Raw genomic sequence first — 15,318 nt, forward strand, 5'->3', positions numbered from 1 at the left:
TTTCTATCACTAAGCCAGTTACTAACCCATTTACACACATTTTCCCCCAGACCAAGCATTGTCATTTTGTGTACCAACCTCTTGTGCGGCACGGTATCAAACGCTTTGGGAAAAATCGAGATATACCACGTCCAATGACTCACCGTGGTCCAGCCTATAGCTTACCTCTTCATAAAAACTGATTAGATTGGTTTGACAGGAGCGATTTCTCATAAACCCATGCTGATATGGAGTTAAACAGTTATTCTCATTGAGATAATCCAGAATAACATCCCTCAGAAACCCTTCAAATATTTTACCAACAATAGAGGTTAGACTTACTGGCCTATAATTTCCAGGTTCACTTTTAGAGCCCTTTTTGAATATTGGCACCACATTTCCTATGCGCCAGTCCTGCGGAACAGACTCTGTCGCTACAGAGTCCCTAAAAATAAGAAATAATGGTTTATCTATTACATTACTTAGTTCTCTTAGTACTCGTCGGTGTATGCCATCCGGACCCGGAGATTTATCTATTTTAATCTTATTTAGCTAGATAGATTCCTTGTAAACTATGACCAGCCACCAAAGCCGGGTATCCTGAATATAGCCTGACCCTTTATTTCCTTCAAGAATTAAAGGCATGTGTGCTTTATGGAATTCACTTTTTTTTTCATGGAGTATTTTTTTTTTTTTTTTTTCCTATTCTACGCTTTTTTTTTTTTTTTTTAAATTATGTGATGATCACCGAGGAAGGATGTGGTTTCACTGCAATATTTAATATTGTTGGCCCTTTTTATAGAGGTCTATTCCCTGGTAAGGCCATATCTTCAATATATGATCCAGATTTGAGCTCCACATGTTAGAACGGACATTGGAACGTTAATTCAAATGCGGCAACTGGATAATTTCATGGAGTTGAAGGCTTCTCCTACAATGAGGGGTTAAAAAAACTGTGCTTGTTTTAGCTTAGGGGGGGGAAAAAACTACTTAAGGCTACTGTGACGATGGTCACTTCACGACCAAGCTGTGAGTCAGAGGTGAAGGAGTCCAAGGTCAGAAGCCAAGAGGGGACTTCATAAACAGAACGAAGAGACAAAAACGTAGTCTGGTAACGTTCCGAGGTCCGAGTACTGGGAGGATAACGGATGAGAGCTGAAGGGGTTAAAAAGTGGATCGTCAGAATGAAGTCCAAGGTCAGGCAACAGTTCAACCATACAGAACTCGAGGCACAGGAAAGCACAAACCTCACAGGCTGAAGGTACATCTGGCAAAGTTGTGGGAGACACAGCTCCGTTAAGAAGAATGGCGATTAACTGGAATAGCGAACACATGGGGACAGCAGCTTCGGCACACTGAGGGGTGGGACCCTGACAGCTACCTTTCCACAAAGACCTTTTATGATTTTTTTTTTTTACATTGCATATTTTTGAGAAAAGTGACCTATTTTACTTATTGGGTGCAGAAGTGATGCAGAAAATCTGTAACATCGAACGCTCATTGTGGGAATGTAGTTAAAGGTTCATTCAAACATCTGTGCATGCACTGTCGGTAAGTTTCCAAAACTCAAGAGCCTCACATATGCTGAAACATTCACGCTTTAACCGAATTACATTGAAATCTGCATGAGCCCTTAAAGGGGTTGTCCACTACTAGGACAACCCTTTCTCGATCTGAATGTTTGCCAGTGCCATTCCAGTGGTGTTGATGCTCTTGTTCCCGGCACTGTCGTGCGGTTGACACAAGAGTCCGGTGCCCAAACAGCGCTGCCATCACTATCCCCCACCTTCTCACTAATTGAACATCAGCAGGCAGTCAGGGAAACGGTTGCTCTGACTTTCTCTTGATGTTTGATTTGTCCAAAGGCTTCAACAGATCCCAGTGATTCTGACAGTTTTCTCATGACATATTGTACTTCATGATAGTGGTAAAAATTATTTGATAGTACCTGCGTTTATTTGTGAAAAAAATGGAAATTTGGCGAAAATTATGAAAATTTCGCAATTTTCCAACTTTGAATTTTTATGCAATTAAATCACAGAGATGTCACACAAAATACTTAATAAGTAACATTTCCCACGTCTACTTTACATCAGCACAATTTTGGAACCAAAATTTTTTTTTGTTAGGGAGTTATAAGGGTTAAAAGTTGACCAGCAATTTCTCGTTTTTACAACACCATTTTCTTTTTAGGGACCACATCTCATTTGAAGTCATTTTGAGGGGTCTATATGATAGAAAATACCCAAGTGTGACACCATTCTAAAAACTGCACCCCTCAAGGTGCTCAAAACCACATTCAAGAAGTTTATTAACCCTTCAGGTGCTTCACAGGAATTTTTGGAATGTTTAAATAAAAATGAACATTTAACTTTTTTTCACAAAAAATTTACTTCAGCTCCAATTTGTTTTATTTTACCATGGGTAACAGGAGAAAATGGACCCGAAAAGTTGTTGTACAATTTGTCCTGAGTACACCGATACCCCATATGTGGGGGTAAACCACTGTTTGGGCACATGACAGAGCTCGGAAGGGAAGGAGCGCCGTTTGACTTTTCAATGCAAAATTGACAGGAATTGAGATGGGACGCCATGTTGCGTTTGGAGAGCCACTGATGTGCCTAAACATTGAAACCCCCACAAGTGACACCATTTTGGAAAGTAGACCCCCTAAGGAACTTATCTAGAGGTGTGGTGAGCACTTTGACCCACCAAGGGCTTCACAGAAGTTTATAATGCAGAGCCGTAAAAATAAAACAAAAATTTTTTCCCACAAAAATTATTTTTTTAGCCCCCAGTTTTGCATTTTCCCGAGGGTAATAGGAGAAATTGGACCCCAAAATTTGTTGCCCAATTTGTCCTGAGTGCGATGATACACCATGTGTGGGGGGAACCACTGTTTGGGCGCATGGGAGGGCTCGGAAGGGAAGGAGTGCCATTTGGAATGCAGACTTAGATGGAATGGTCTGCAGGTGTCACATTGTGTTTGCAGAGCCCCTAATGTACCTAAACAGTAGAAACCCCCCACAAGTGACACCATTTTGGAAAGTAGACCCCCTAAGGAACTTATCTAGATGTGTGGTGGGTGCTTTGACCCACCAAGGGCTTCACAGAAGCTTATAATGCAGAGCCATAAAAATAAAACAAAAAAATTTTTCCCGCCAAAATTATTTTTTAGCCCCCAGTTTTGTATTTTCCCGGGGGTAATAGGAGAAATTCGACCCCAAAAGTTGTTGTCCTATTTGTCCTGAGTACGCTGTTACTGCATATGTTGGGGTAAACCCCTGTTTGGGCGCACGGGAGAGCTCGGAAGGGAAGAAGCACTGTTTTTCAACGCAGAATTGGCTGGAATTGAGATCGGACGCCATGTCGCGTTTGGAGAGCCCCTGATGTGCCTAAACAGTGGAAACCCCCAATTATAACTGAAACCCTAATCCAAACACACCCCTAACCCTAATCCCAACAGTAACGCTAACCACACCCCTAATCCCAACCCTATTCCCAACTGTAAATGTAATCTAAACCCTAACCCTAACTTTAGCCCTAGCCCTAATGGGAGAATGGAAATAAATACTTTTTTTAAATTTTTTAATTTTTCCCTAACTAAGGAGGTGATGAAGGGGGGTTTGATTTACTTTTATAGCGGGTTTTTTAGCGGATTTTTATAATTGGCAGCCGTCACACACTGAAAGATGCTTTTTATTGCAAAAAATATTTTTTGCGTTACCACATTTTGAGAGCTATAATTTTTCTACATTTTGGTCCACAGTCATGTGAGGTCTTGTTTTTTGCGGGACGAGTTGACGTTTTTATTGGTAACATTTTCGGGCACGTGACATTTTTTGATCGCTTTTTATTCCGATTTTTGTGAGGCAGAATGACCAAAAACCAGCTATTCATGAATTTCTTTTGGGGGAGGCGTTTATACCGTTCAGCGTTTGGTAAAATTGATAAAGCACTTTTATTCTTTGGGTCAGTACGATTACAGCGACACCTCATTTATATCATTTTTTTTTTATGTTTTGGCGCTTTTATACGATAAAAACTATTTTATAGAAAAAATAATTATTTTTGCATCGCTTTCTATTCTCAGGACTATAACTTTTTTTATTTTTTTGCTGATGATGCTGTGTGGCGGCTCGTTTTTTGCGGGACAAGATGACGCTTTCAGTGGTACCATGGTTATTTATATCTGTCTTTTTGATCGCGTGTTATTCCACTTTTTGTTCGGCGGTATGATAATAATGCGTTGTTTTTTGCCTCGTTTTTTTTTTTTTTTTTTCTTCTTACGGTGTTTACTGAAGGGGTTAACTAGTGGGCCAGTTTTATAGGTCGGGCCGTTACGGACGTGGCGATACTAAATATGTGTACTTTTATTGGGGGTTTTTTGTTTTTTTTATTTAGATAAAGAAATGTATTTATGGGAATAATATTTTTTTTTTTTCATTATTTAGGAATATTTTTTTTTTTTTTCTTTTAACACATTTGGAATTTTTTTTTTTTTACTTTGTCCTAGGGGGGTGACATCACAGATCGGTGATCTGACAGTTTGCACAGCACTCTGTCAGATCACCGATCTCACTTAGAGCACTGCAGGCTTCACAGCACGTTGCTGCGGGGGGCTCAGGGAAGCCCGCAGGGAGCCCCCTCCCTGCGCGATGCTTCCCTGTACCTCCGGCACATCGCGATAATGTTTGATCGCGGTGTGCCGGGGGTTATTGTGCCGGGAGCGGTCCGTGACCGCTCCTGGCACATAGTGCTGGATGTCAGCTGCGATAGGCAGCTGACACCCGGCCGCGATCGGCCACGCTCCCCCCGTGAGCGCGGCCGATCGCGTATGACGTACTATCCCGTCGGTGGTCATAGGGGCCCACCCCACCTCGATGGGATAGTACGTCTGATGTTAGAAAGGGGTTAAATCACAGAGATATGTCATGTAATGTAATTAATAAGTAATATTTCCCACATGTCTACATCAGCATAATTTTGGAACCAAAATTTTTTGTTAGGGAGTTATAAGGGGTAAAAGTTGACCAGCAATTTCTCATTTTTACAACGCCAATATTTTTTAGGGATCACATCACATTTGAAGTCATTTTGAGGGGTCTCTATGATGGAAAATAACCAAGTGTGACACCATTCTAAAAACTGCACCCCTCAAGGTGCTCAAAACCACATTCAAGAAGTTTACTAACCCTTCAGGTGTTAGACAGGAATTTTTGGAATGTTTAAAAAAAAAAATTGCATTTAACTCTTTTTCACAAAAAATTTATTTTAGCTCCAATTTGTTTTATTTTCCCAAGGGTAAGAACAAATGGCACAACAACTTTTGAGGTCCAATTTCTTCTGAGTACGCCGATACCCCACATGTGGGGGTAAACCACTGTTTGGGCGCATGGCAGAGTTTATACCGTTCCACGTTTGGTAAAATGGATAAAGCAGTTTTATTCTTCGGGTCAGTACGTTTACAGATACCTCATTTATATTATTTTTTAATGTTTTGGCGCTTTTTGTACGATAAAAACTATTTTATAGAAAAAATAATTATTTTTGCATCGCTTTATTCTGAGGACTGTAACTTTTTTTATTTTTTCGCTGATGATGCTGTATGGCGGCTTTTTTTTTTTCGTTTTTTTTTTTAACGTGTTCACTGAAGGGGTTAACTAGTGGGACAGTTTCATGTGTCAGGTCGTTACGGACGCGGCGATACTAAATGTGTACTTTTATTTTTTTTAATTTAGAGATATATATATATATATTTTTTTTTTTTTTTTTTTTTTAACTTTGTCCCAGGGGGGACATCACTGTATTGTGACAGATCGCTGATCTGACACTTTGCAGAGCACTGTGTCAGATGAGCCATCTGGCGTGCCCTGCTCCTTGCTTACCAGCACCTGCTCTGGACCATGAAGTAGTTCCTGCAGGACCTGGAAGTAGCCCCGCGGCCATTATGGATCCGGGGCCTGCAGGGAGGAGACGCTCGGTACAAGGTGAGCACATCGCCTTGTACCGATCGTCTCAGGGAAGCACGCAGGGAGCCCCCTCCCTGCGCGATGCTTCCCTATGCCCCCGGAACACTGTGTGCCGGGGGTTAATGTACCGGAAGCGGTCCGTGACCGCTCCTGGCACATAGTGCCGGATGTCAGCTGCGATAGTTAGCTGACACTCGGCCGCGCTCCCCCTGTGAGCACGGCTGATCGCATATGACGTACTATCCTGTCACTGGGAATTAAGTCCCAGGTCACCTTGACGGGATAGTACGTTATATGGGATTAAGGGGTTAATGTCAACTCGATGTGTCATAAATGTGAGATAAAGAACAGGAGATCCCCTCAACATATTTGGGGTAACAAAAATCACATGAGCCACCTTTTTTTTAAAGTAAAATATAAAATGCTTTTAAGGTATAGGCCCAACAAGCCCACAAATAACATTTTCTGTTCTGATGTTTGGCCAAGGCGGTGTTGTTGAGAACTTGGGCCTCCAGATCTACACAACGCTGCCTTTGACAGGAATGAAGCACGATCTTTAGGCCCATGAGCAAAGCAAACATATCTTACAATCAAAGTAAGATATTATGAAAAAATAAATCACATTTTAAATGCCTTGGAAACCCATAAAGACGGTTTAAGTCAGCTGTTCCCTTTAATCGCAGCCACTTGCTACTGCGCAGGGAATGAAGAAAGATTGCGATCTATCACTGACCATAAATCAAATAAGGCATCAGGTGACGGGTTGCTTTTTCCACGATAACAAACGTGGACTTTGATTTGTCAACTTGTAAAGTCATGAGATGGGCATGAGATTGGGTGTACTGTCATGGTCTCTGCGTAAGAGAAAACCTTCACTGTGTTTATTTCCTGAAGCCTTATGAAATTCCTCTAGCTTTTAATATATTTCAAAGACTGAAATATCGGCTTTCTGCACATCTTGTGGTCCTGAATTACAAAAGAGATTGGAAATTGAAAGTGATGTTGGTGCGGTCAGGCTGTACCACCCACTCACGTAACATTAATGCCATGTGAGGGCTGGCAATAAGCAGAACGCTGTCCGACGGAGCTGTGAAGGCTGCAGACCATGAACAGTCACTGATGGACTGCAGCGCTCACATGGCATAATGATGTGAGTGGTGGCATACCCTGTGACACCATCACTAGAATGTCATCTGTCATGGAGGAAAGTTAGAAGGCCGTTCCTGAACCCACCTGCTGCACAGCTTGACACATGGAGCTGACGTGTTCCCATAAATTCTATGGCCGTGTGTTTTGTCTATGGACCATGTGCAGTGCTGTAATCCAGATTATTGGGTGAAGTAATCTACTGTTCTGAATAATCCAGCATATGATGGGTCATGGTGGATTAGTGTTAAGGTCAGATAATGCTAGTGGTAGCTTGTGATGAGAACAGAACATGAGGCCCTCACAAATGGTATCCATGTTCTACACTTTGCTGACTTTACATTCTAAAAGGCAAGGATAAGATAACAATGTGTAGCTGTTAAAAACTAGAGATTCTCCTAATTCATGGTTTAATTAAAGCTTTTCTAATCACTCAGTATGTCACATTGTTCTCAGTAGATTCCAATCAGAATTGTATTACTGCCAAAAGGAAACTGCTGACCGTGAGCACAAAACCAGTTTCGTTCAATCTTGTCCCTGTTGGTGTGCCACTAATTGCCATTCCGCATTGTTAGATGGCAGATTTTCTCCAGCGATATAAATTCTAGATTTCGCTGGTTTTGCTGATTTGAAAAGTATTTGTATAGTTAAAGGGGACTCTGCACAGAATGACTGTTGAATCCAAGTTCTGCCGCTCGGGGCATCATGGCACCTTTCCACCTGCTTGTTTTCCCTTTCGCCACCCTTTTTTGGCTCTAAAGAACAGTGGGGTGGAGCTAAAAGGGGGAAAGCAAGCGGGTGGGAAGGTGTATTTAAATGATTGGCTCCACATTCGTGCACTGAGTGGCGGTACTTAGTTTGAACAGTCATTCTGTGCTGAGAGCTAGGAGCGCCTTTACCGCCTGGCCGGTGGGTCTGCTGATATGGGCTTAGTCTGCAGGCTAATGGCGTTTGACACGTTATGGCGTCAGCACAGCAGAAAAGGTCCCGGCACGCACATGTAGATAATTACTACTTTTAATGGAAAGCCACAGCAGACATTTCATCCCATCCCAGGCTTTTGTTAATTGTGAATTAACATATACAGCAGAAACATAGAAAAATCCAAGAACATTACATCAATCTCATTTACATAGAGAAAAAAAAAAGATTCAAATATAAAATGAACCATGAACTTATAAAGTCATATATCAAACAAAAAATAAACAATCTAAAATATAACATTTACTATAATCAAAATCAACATCCAAGATTAACTACCGGTAATACATTCTTTTCAATGGAACTCTATGTATGCAAAGTGGATCAATGTCCTCATCAATGGGGAAAAAAGTTAATATTTCATTCATTATTTAACTTATTCATTCAATTTCTCATAACTACTTCAATGACTATAATGTTATATGGATATTTAATTGTACAAAAAGTGGCTGAATAAATTTCTGTAAATATCATTACTAGCAAAGAATAAATATCCACTTGCATGTTATATAATTCCATAAAGAGAAAATATGTCCAATAAGTCAGCGCACCTGGGACGTCTAGAATATAGGGGAGTGAGTAATATTCATTATATAATGCAGTTAATCTCGGTCTTTATTGAGACCATTAGGGGACAGAGTATTAAGGGTATAGATCCAATATGCCTCTCTATGAAGGAGCTTTTTAATATTGCCGCCCCTCCTGGGAAGAGAAACCTGTTCTGATATCTGATATTTAAGTTGTGCAATGGAGTGTCATTTTTCTTTAAAATGAAATGGGAGAGGTAATGAAATTTCCTGACATCTTTATAGTTGATTTGTTTATTAATTCACATACAGACTTGATGAGTACGGTATTTTCTCAGATCTACGGTATATCAAACATGGGCATGTAATTGACTAAATTACGTTAATAGATGTACATGTAAAAAATCCATTAATTTTAAATTTTCTTCCCCCTTAATTACGCTGTTGTATTGTGCACAATTCAAACATGGATAAGTCCCATCGTTCTAGTAGACAGAAACATTGCCAAGACTTCCAAGATCTGCACGTACCTCTTTATTCATAATATTAGGTCACTTTTTTTTTTTATTCAAAATTTTAAAGGTGAAGTTGTAAAATCTGCAATATCAGGATATGCCAGTGTGCCCTTATTTGGTCTACCTTTATATTCACTGGATGAGAATTTCTCATAAAAGGTATGCAATCTATTTTCAAAAGAGGAATTATTCCTAACGATTGTGCTAGTTACTGCTTCATTTAAAAGGTGTGATGGATAACCTCTGGAGTGACCATTCTCTAGCACTTCTGCAAGGTTCTGACGCTATCGAACGCTTGAAATGTGACCTAGGGATTTTTTTTTTCTTTGTTTTTTTATAAAGGGGTGTGCATGATTAAAGTGCGACAGACAATTTTTCTATAATATATATATATATCTATATCAACAAAAGTTCGAGTAACATTATAAATCTCATATATAGTCGGTAGTTAGTCATACAGTCACTACTGATAGGACAAGTGAATGGCCGATCATCAAATATAGAACAAAACCCAAAAGGATGATTAAAAAGGCCAAAGCTTTGTTATAAAAATATACAACTTTATTAAAGAACATCTTTTTATAAATCCAGAGTGAAACAGTGGATAAGACCACAGTGCATATAGACAACATAAGCGGGATGGGTGACCAGCGGCTAAAAATATTACATATGTTACCTACAAGTCATAGCATACATTGTATAATCAAAGTAAATCACTATACTCTGTAACCCCTATGGATAATAAAGATGAAAGAAATGTGCCTATCAGGAACTAAGGCTAGGGTAATAGTATCTGTGTAGCAATGGTACAAAAATAGCGCATACCAAAATGAACCCGGTCGCCAATAGTAGCTGTAGGAGGGGTGCAGGAGGAAGCCGGCGGTCACCACATCACCCCGACGCGCGTTTCGGCGGAGCCTTCGTCCAACCTATAGTGTCTGGTAAAGGTATGGAGTGAAGACCATGTTGCTGCCTTGCAGATCTGCTCGGTGGATGCACCTGCTCTTTCAGCCCAGGAGACTGAGGTAGCCCTCATAGAATGAGCCTTTATTCCAGCTGGGGGAGTCATGTTCTGGGCCAGATATGATTCAGATATAGCCCTGTTGATCCAATTCGCGATGGTACTTTTCGCAACTTTCCTCCCTCTATTTTGACCCGACAGAAAAATTTATATTGGTCAACTCTCCAGGGTCTGGTTTGTTCTAAGTAGTATAAGATTGTATGCCGAACATCGAGAGTATAGAACTCCTCCCCCTCTTTTGGATTTGCTTGATTTTGGACAAAAGGAGGGGAGGATGATGTCCTGTGACCAGTGGAAATCAGACATTGCTTTAGGGAGGACAGATCAAGACAGAATTAGTTTACTCTAAGTAAGATTCTATGGATAAAGCTTGTAACGCTCCTACACGTCTTGTTGTGATAATGGCAACAAGGAAGGCTGCTTTGTATGAGAGAAGTTGGAGTACAGGAAGACAGAGGCTCAAACGGTGGAAGTGTGAGACCCCTGTGGACCAAATTTAGATCCCAAGAAGGGGATGAGACTTTCCTGGGATGCAGTCTAAGGGCCGATATCCTGAATCTCTTAATCCAACGGTGGTTGGCTAAGTCTTGATCAAATGCAGAGACCTGAACCTTCAGAGTACTGGGTTTAAGGCCTAACTCTAGCCCTTTCTGTAGAAAGTCCAGTATTTCTGAAATATTTGAGTGGAAGGGATCAGGTAGACTAGGGAGACACCAGGATGAGAACTTCTCCGCACTTTATTATAAATGGCGTTGGTGACTGGTTTCCTGGATCTCTGCAAAGTAGTAATTACTGTGTCCGAAAGCCCTCTAGCATGCAACACCTGGGCTTTAATAACCAGGCAGCCAGATTTAGTCTTTGAGGATTTGGATGACAGAGAGGGCTCTGCAACAAAAGGTCAGAGTCTAACGGTAGATGAACTGGTCCATCTATCTGGAGCTCGATGATGAGATTGAACCAGCTTCTTGGCCACACCGGAGCTACCAAGATGGTTAGCACTTGATCCATGTGGATCTTCTGAAGAGTTTTTGCCAATATTGGAATTGGAGGAAATGCATATGCCAACCTGAAGTTCCGCTTCTGAGCAAAGGCATCCACCCCCTTGGACTTGTCCCTGGGGTTTAGGGAGAAATAGGCTTTAACCTGAGCATTTTTGCTTGAAGCGAGCAAATCTATTTCTGGTAGGCCCCAACGGTCTACCAGCATCATAAAAATTCCCTTGTTCAAGCTCCATTCCCCCACCTGTGTGTCCTGGCGGCTCAGGAAATCCGCCTGACGATTGTAAGACCCATTATAGATGGATGGCTGATAGGGAGAGAAGATGCTTTTTGGCCCAATGAAATATTCGACTTGAAATGGCCTTTAGACTGTCGAACCTCGTGCTCCCCTGATGTTTTGAGGTGGGCTATTGTAGTCATGTTGTCCAAATATACTCTGACGTGGCGGCGAGAGATCAGACTTCTCGCTGTCAGAAGAGCTTCCTCCACCGCCTTCAGCTCCCTCATGTTGGAGGACTTGGCACTTATCTTCTGACTGCAGCGCCCCTGGAATGGAGTCTGGGATACTATGCCCTCCCCAGCCTCTCTTGCTGGCACCGGATGTTATCATAACCAGAGGAGATTGAGACCAGCTTACCCCTCTGTGAAGGTTTTCGGGGTTCAACCACCAGGCAAGGGAGGCCCTTACACGCCCTGGAGTTTGCACCCTTTTGTTTTGTTCAATGAGCTGGGATTCCCGTTCCAGTTCTCGAGAACATGGGTTTGAAGAATTCTGGAGTGCGCCTGAGCCCAGGACCTGGATTGGATACATGGAGTCATAGAGCCTAGGACAGACATGGCTGCCCGAAGGGTAGGGAATTTTTGTTTTCAGAACTCTTGAGTCCTTTGCCATCACCGCCAGACGATGATCCTCTGGTAGCAAGGACATCTCTTTCCCAGTCTAGAAGGACACCCAGAAATCTTCTCGTTTTGGAGGGCTGGAGCTGAGATTTCTTTAGGTTTGGGAGCCACCGCAGAGACTGCAAAATGTCCAGAGATTTTGCCACATGACCCCTGAGAATCTGAGCAGAGGGACCTATGACTAGCAGATCGTCCAGGTAGAGCACAATGCTGATGTCCTGTCCTCGGTTATGACACTGCTTCTGCCATTATCCAGGAGAAAAAAAATAAATAGCAAAAATTTACCGCACATTCTAATGGAATGATTTGCAACCATCTGTGGAATTTTATTTTAGACAGAAAAAAAGTGCCAAGTTACAAAAATTGGTCCAAAACCCAGTAAAGTAGAGACACCCATGGGTGTAGTAGGTATAGTAATATTAGCAAATACCTCCAATTAGAAATGTAGTATAGTTTTTCTGATTTGCTATGTGCAGACAATGCAGGACCTTAGGTATCCATGGTTGCGAACAGTGACGGCTAGTTGCTAATGGTCGTAGCCATGGATACGTAAGGTCCCGCAATGCCTTTACATGAGGAAAGCGACGTAGTGAATCAGAAAAACTATACTACATTTCTAATTAGAGGTATTTGCTATTACACCTACAACCTATTGCGATAGGATCATGGGGATGGGAATTTCCCTTTTTTAAGGTTGACAAGCAGTATTCAAATGCCATTGCTGAGTTGTGCTGCCAGTATTATGACATCCACTGATTGGCTGCAGTGGTTATTTCAGTCGCTGGACAAACGATAGTCTAATATACACTTTTTTTTTTTTTTTGAACCTTTTAAGTAGCAGTGTCATTTCTGATAAGAATAACTATATCCTGCAGCCGCCTTTTGCATAATCCTAGACAGAATTTGAAAAGTTAAATCTAATTGACGTCGTGCTTTTTTCTCTTCCCACAGCAGTTAGATTTAAATCCCATTTTCAAGGTCTTGCTGCAATTTCTGCCAGTGATGGGATTTCATAGATGTGTTCACCTGCAAATCGCCCAGGGTAGCCATCAATGCAATGCGTTCTAAACTAGTTAGAATAAACCCGTCTGCGGCCGCTTCTAAGCTCCGAGCTCTACAAATTAAGGGATTTCTTGACTTCATACAGTTCTTATTTTTCCCTTGGTGTAAGTGTGAAATCACACTGATGCATCTTAAGAGGGAAAAGGCATAATAGAGTTGTTACTGCTGATTGTTCCATGCACAAGACTAGTCTAGTACCTTGGACAGCGGTTGGAATAAAGACCTAAAACAAGATGCAGAAGAGCAAAGACCACCCAGCTGCTGATGTCTGGCAGAGCAAGCACAGGAAAGCACTTCATGTTGTTCTTGCGGTCAAACCTTCATGGTGGCTGTTGTCCCTCTCCTTCTCACCCTTGCTCCTATTTCCACAATGTAATCTGTCTTCATTAAATGCAGATTTTACCTATAAATTGAGATTGAGTGATCAGTCCAGGAGGGGAAAGAAGCAAATTTCACAAATAAGATATATTACAAAGCTCTTATTTCTATGTACTATTGATTTATGGAAAAAAAAAATTCTGACCCTTTACAAACGTGCTCGCTTAGAATTAATGTGTCTGCGTTGTATTGATGTATAAACTCCGCAGGAACAGTCTGTAGTGTTTTGTTCTTAATGTACAAGACGGAGTCTAATAAGTTTCAAACTCTCGGTTCCATGTTTCTGCACTTCTGGAAGAAGGAACGTTTGGAACATGACAGGATGAGGTTATTATCTTTGAAGGTTTGTGCTTTACCGGAAGGCACAGGAGTGTGATCAGATGTAACGGCTTTCTTCAGACCTTCCGATAATCTGATTCTCTTGAAGGGGCCAGCTTTAATGCAGTAAGCAATGTGGGGAAAAAAGTTATTCTGTACAACATAGATATTTTAAACTTCAAGTGAACCGGTCTTATACTAATAAATCACTATTCCATGTTGTTGCTTTGCAATGGCTTCCTGATTGCAGATATATAGGTATTATATGCTTATGGCCCTGCGAGTCATCTCAAAAAGGCCGTTCAGGTGAATAAAACATGCCATCTTTTGCTAACGTCATACAGGCTGGGATGTCATTCCACTTCGGCCTATGCGCCATTTCACACATGCACAGTGAGGCAGCGCATTCTGGTCTCAACGTCACCAGCACATGGGCCAGGTGGTGCCTGGACCGGATTAGATGAATAAATGATGGCCAATAAGCTAGGTCATCCCGATGACTATTCAGTGGTAACTGGCAAGTAGCACGTGAACTTTAGCTTTGTGGAGAATTGTTTTTTTTTTAAGTGCCCCATTTATGTTGATACCTGCAATAAGTTTTCCTAAATGTGTTGGCGTGTATAAGATGCAATGGAAGTTTATGGATATGTGAACACAATGATCTGTGATTGTGACTTGTCTCCTTAGTCTGTTTATTTATTTATTTTTTATAGGGAATATTCAACATGGTCGTAGAAGTGCCACGCTGGACTAATGCAAAGATGGAGGTTAGTATACTATTGCATATGGAAAAACTCCATTCAATCGCCTTACAAAAGCTTCCACAATATACTGATACTCTGTATGCAGCACTTTACATGGATTCTCCTTTACTATTTGAAAATATGAAGAGCATCTTATTTTTTTCAGTTTTATTACCACCCACTTTTTCTCCTTATTCTGCATCTAAGTAAATGCAGTATTTTCATTTATTGGAGTGGTCTCCTACATTAACCCTGTTGTGTATGGCTACATACTAACATTAGCAATCAGCTGTGTTACTGGAGGAATTTAGGTTGCTTTCATTCCATTATACCCTAATTATCTAGTCTAAATCAGGCCATATCCTTTATTTGACCACTCCTAGACCATTAGCCGACATAAAATTAAACGTAGGGACTCATTCATATGTCTGTTTGTCAAATCTGAGTGTCATCAGTGTTTACTGCAAAAAAGACCCACACTTTGTATTAAGGCCGGAAAAACCGGTAGAGGAGAGATCAGCGTCCGCGTGTAATACTTGCGGCACAAGTGTTCTGCATCAGTACCACATGTACCAGCACTAGGGAAGTAGTACATTTAGTGCTGTTCCCCGGTGCACAGTGCTAAAGACGGCTCTCGTCAGTCTTCCCTGTTCTGCTAGCGATCAGCGCAAGCAGAAGAGAATGATGAGTTATATTCAACTGATAACGGCAGCAGCAGGTGGCGGCTGATGGGAGTATTCATTAGCCGCTGTCTGCCCTACAAATAAATAAATGGGGG

General features: G+C 41.4%; 1 protein-coding gene across 1 annotated transcript in view; it reads left to right on the forward strand.

Moving 5' to 3' along the window:
* PPA1 (inorganic pyrophosphatase 1) overlaps positions 1 to 15,318 on the forward strand; it is a 155,750-nt gene that overhangs the window by 51,272 nt on the left and 89,160 nt on the right. Inside the window, exon 3 of the mRNA XM_069753311.1 lies at positions 14,511 to 14,564. Within this exon, the coding sequence (XP_069609412.1) occupies positions 14,511 to 14,564 (54 nt within the window). The remainder of the gene's footprint in view (positions 1 to 14,510; positions 14,565 to 15,318) is intronic.

This window comes from Ranitomeya imitator, chromosome 2, assembly GCF_032444005.1.
Source record: "Ranitomeya imitator isolate aRanImi1 chromosome 2, aRanImi1.pri, whole genome shotgun sequence".
Lineage (NCBI taxonomy): Eukaryota > Metazoa > Chordata > Amphibia > Anura > Dendrobatidae > Ranitomeya > Ranitomeya imitator.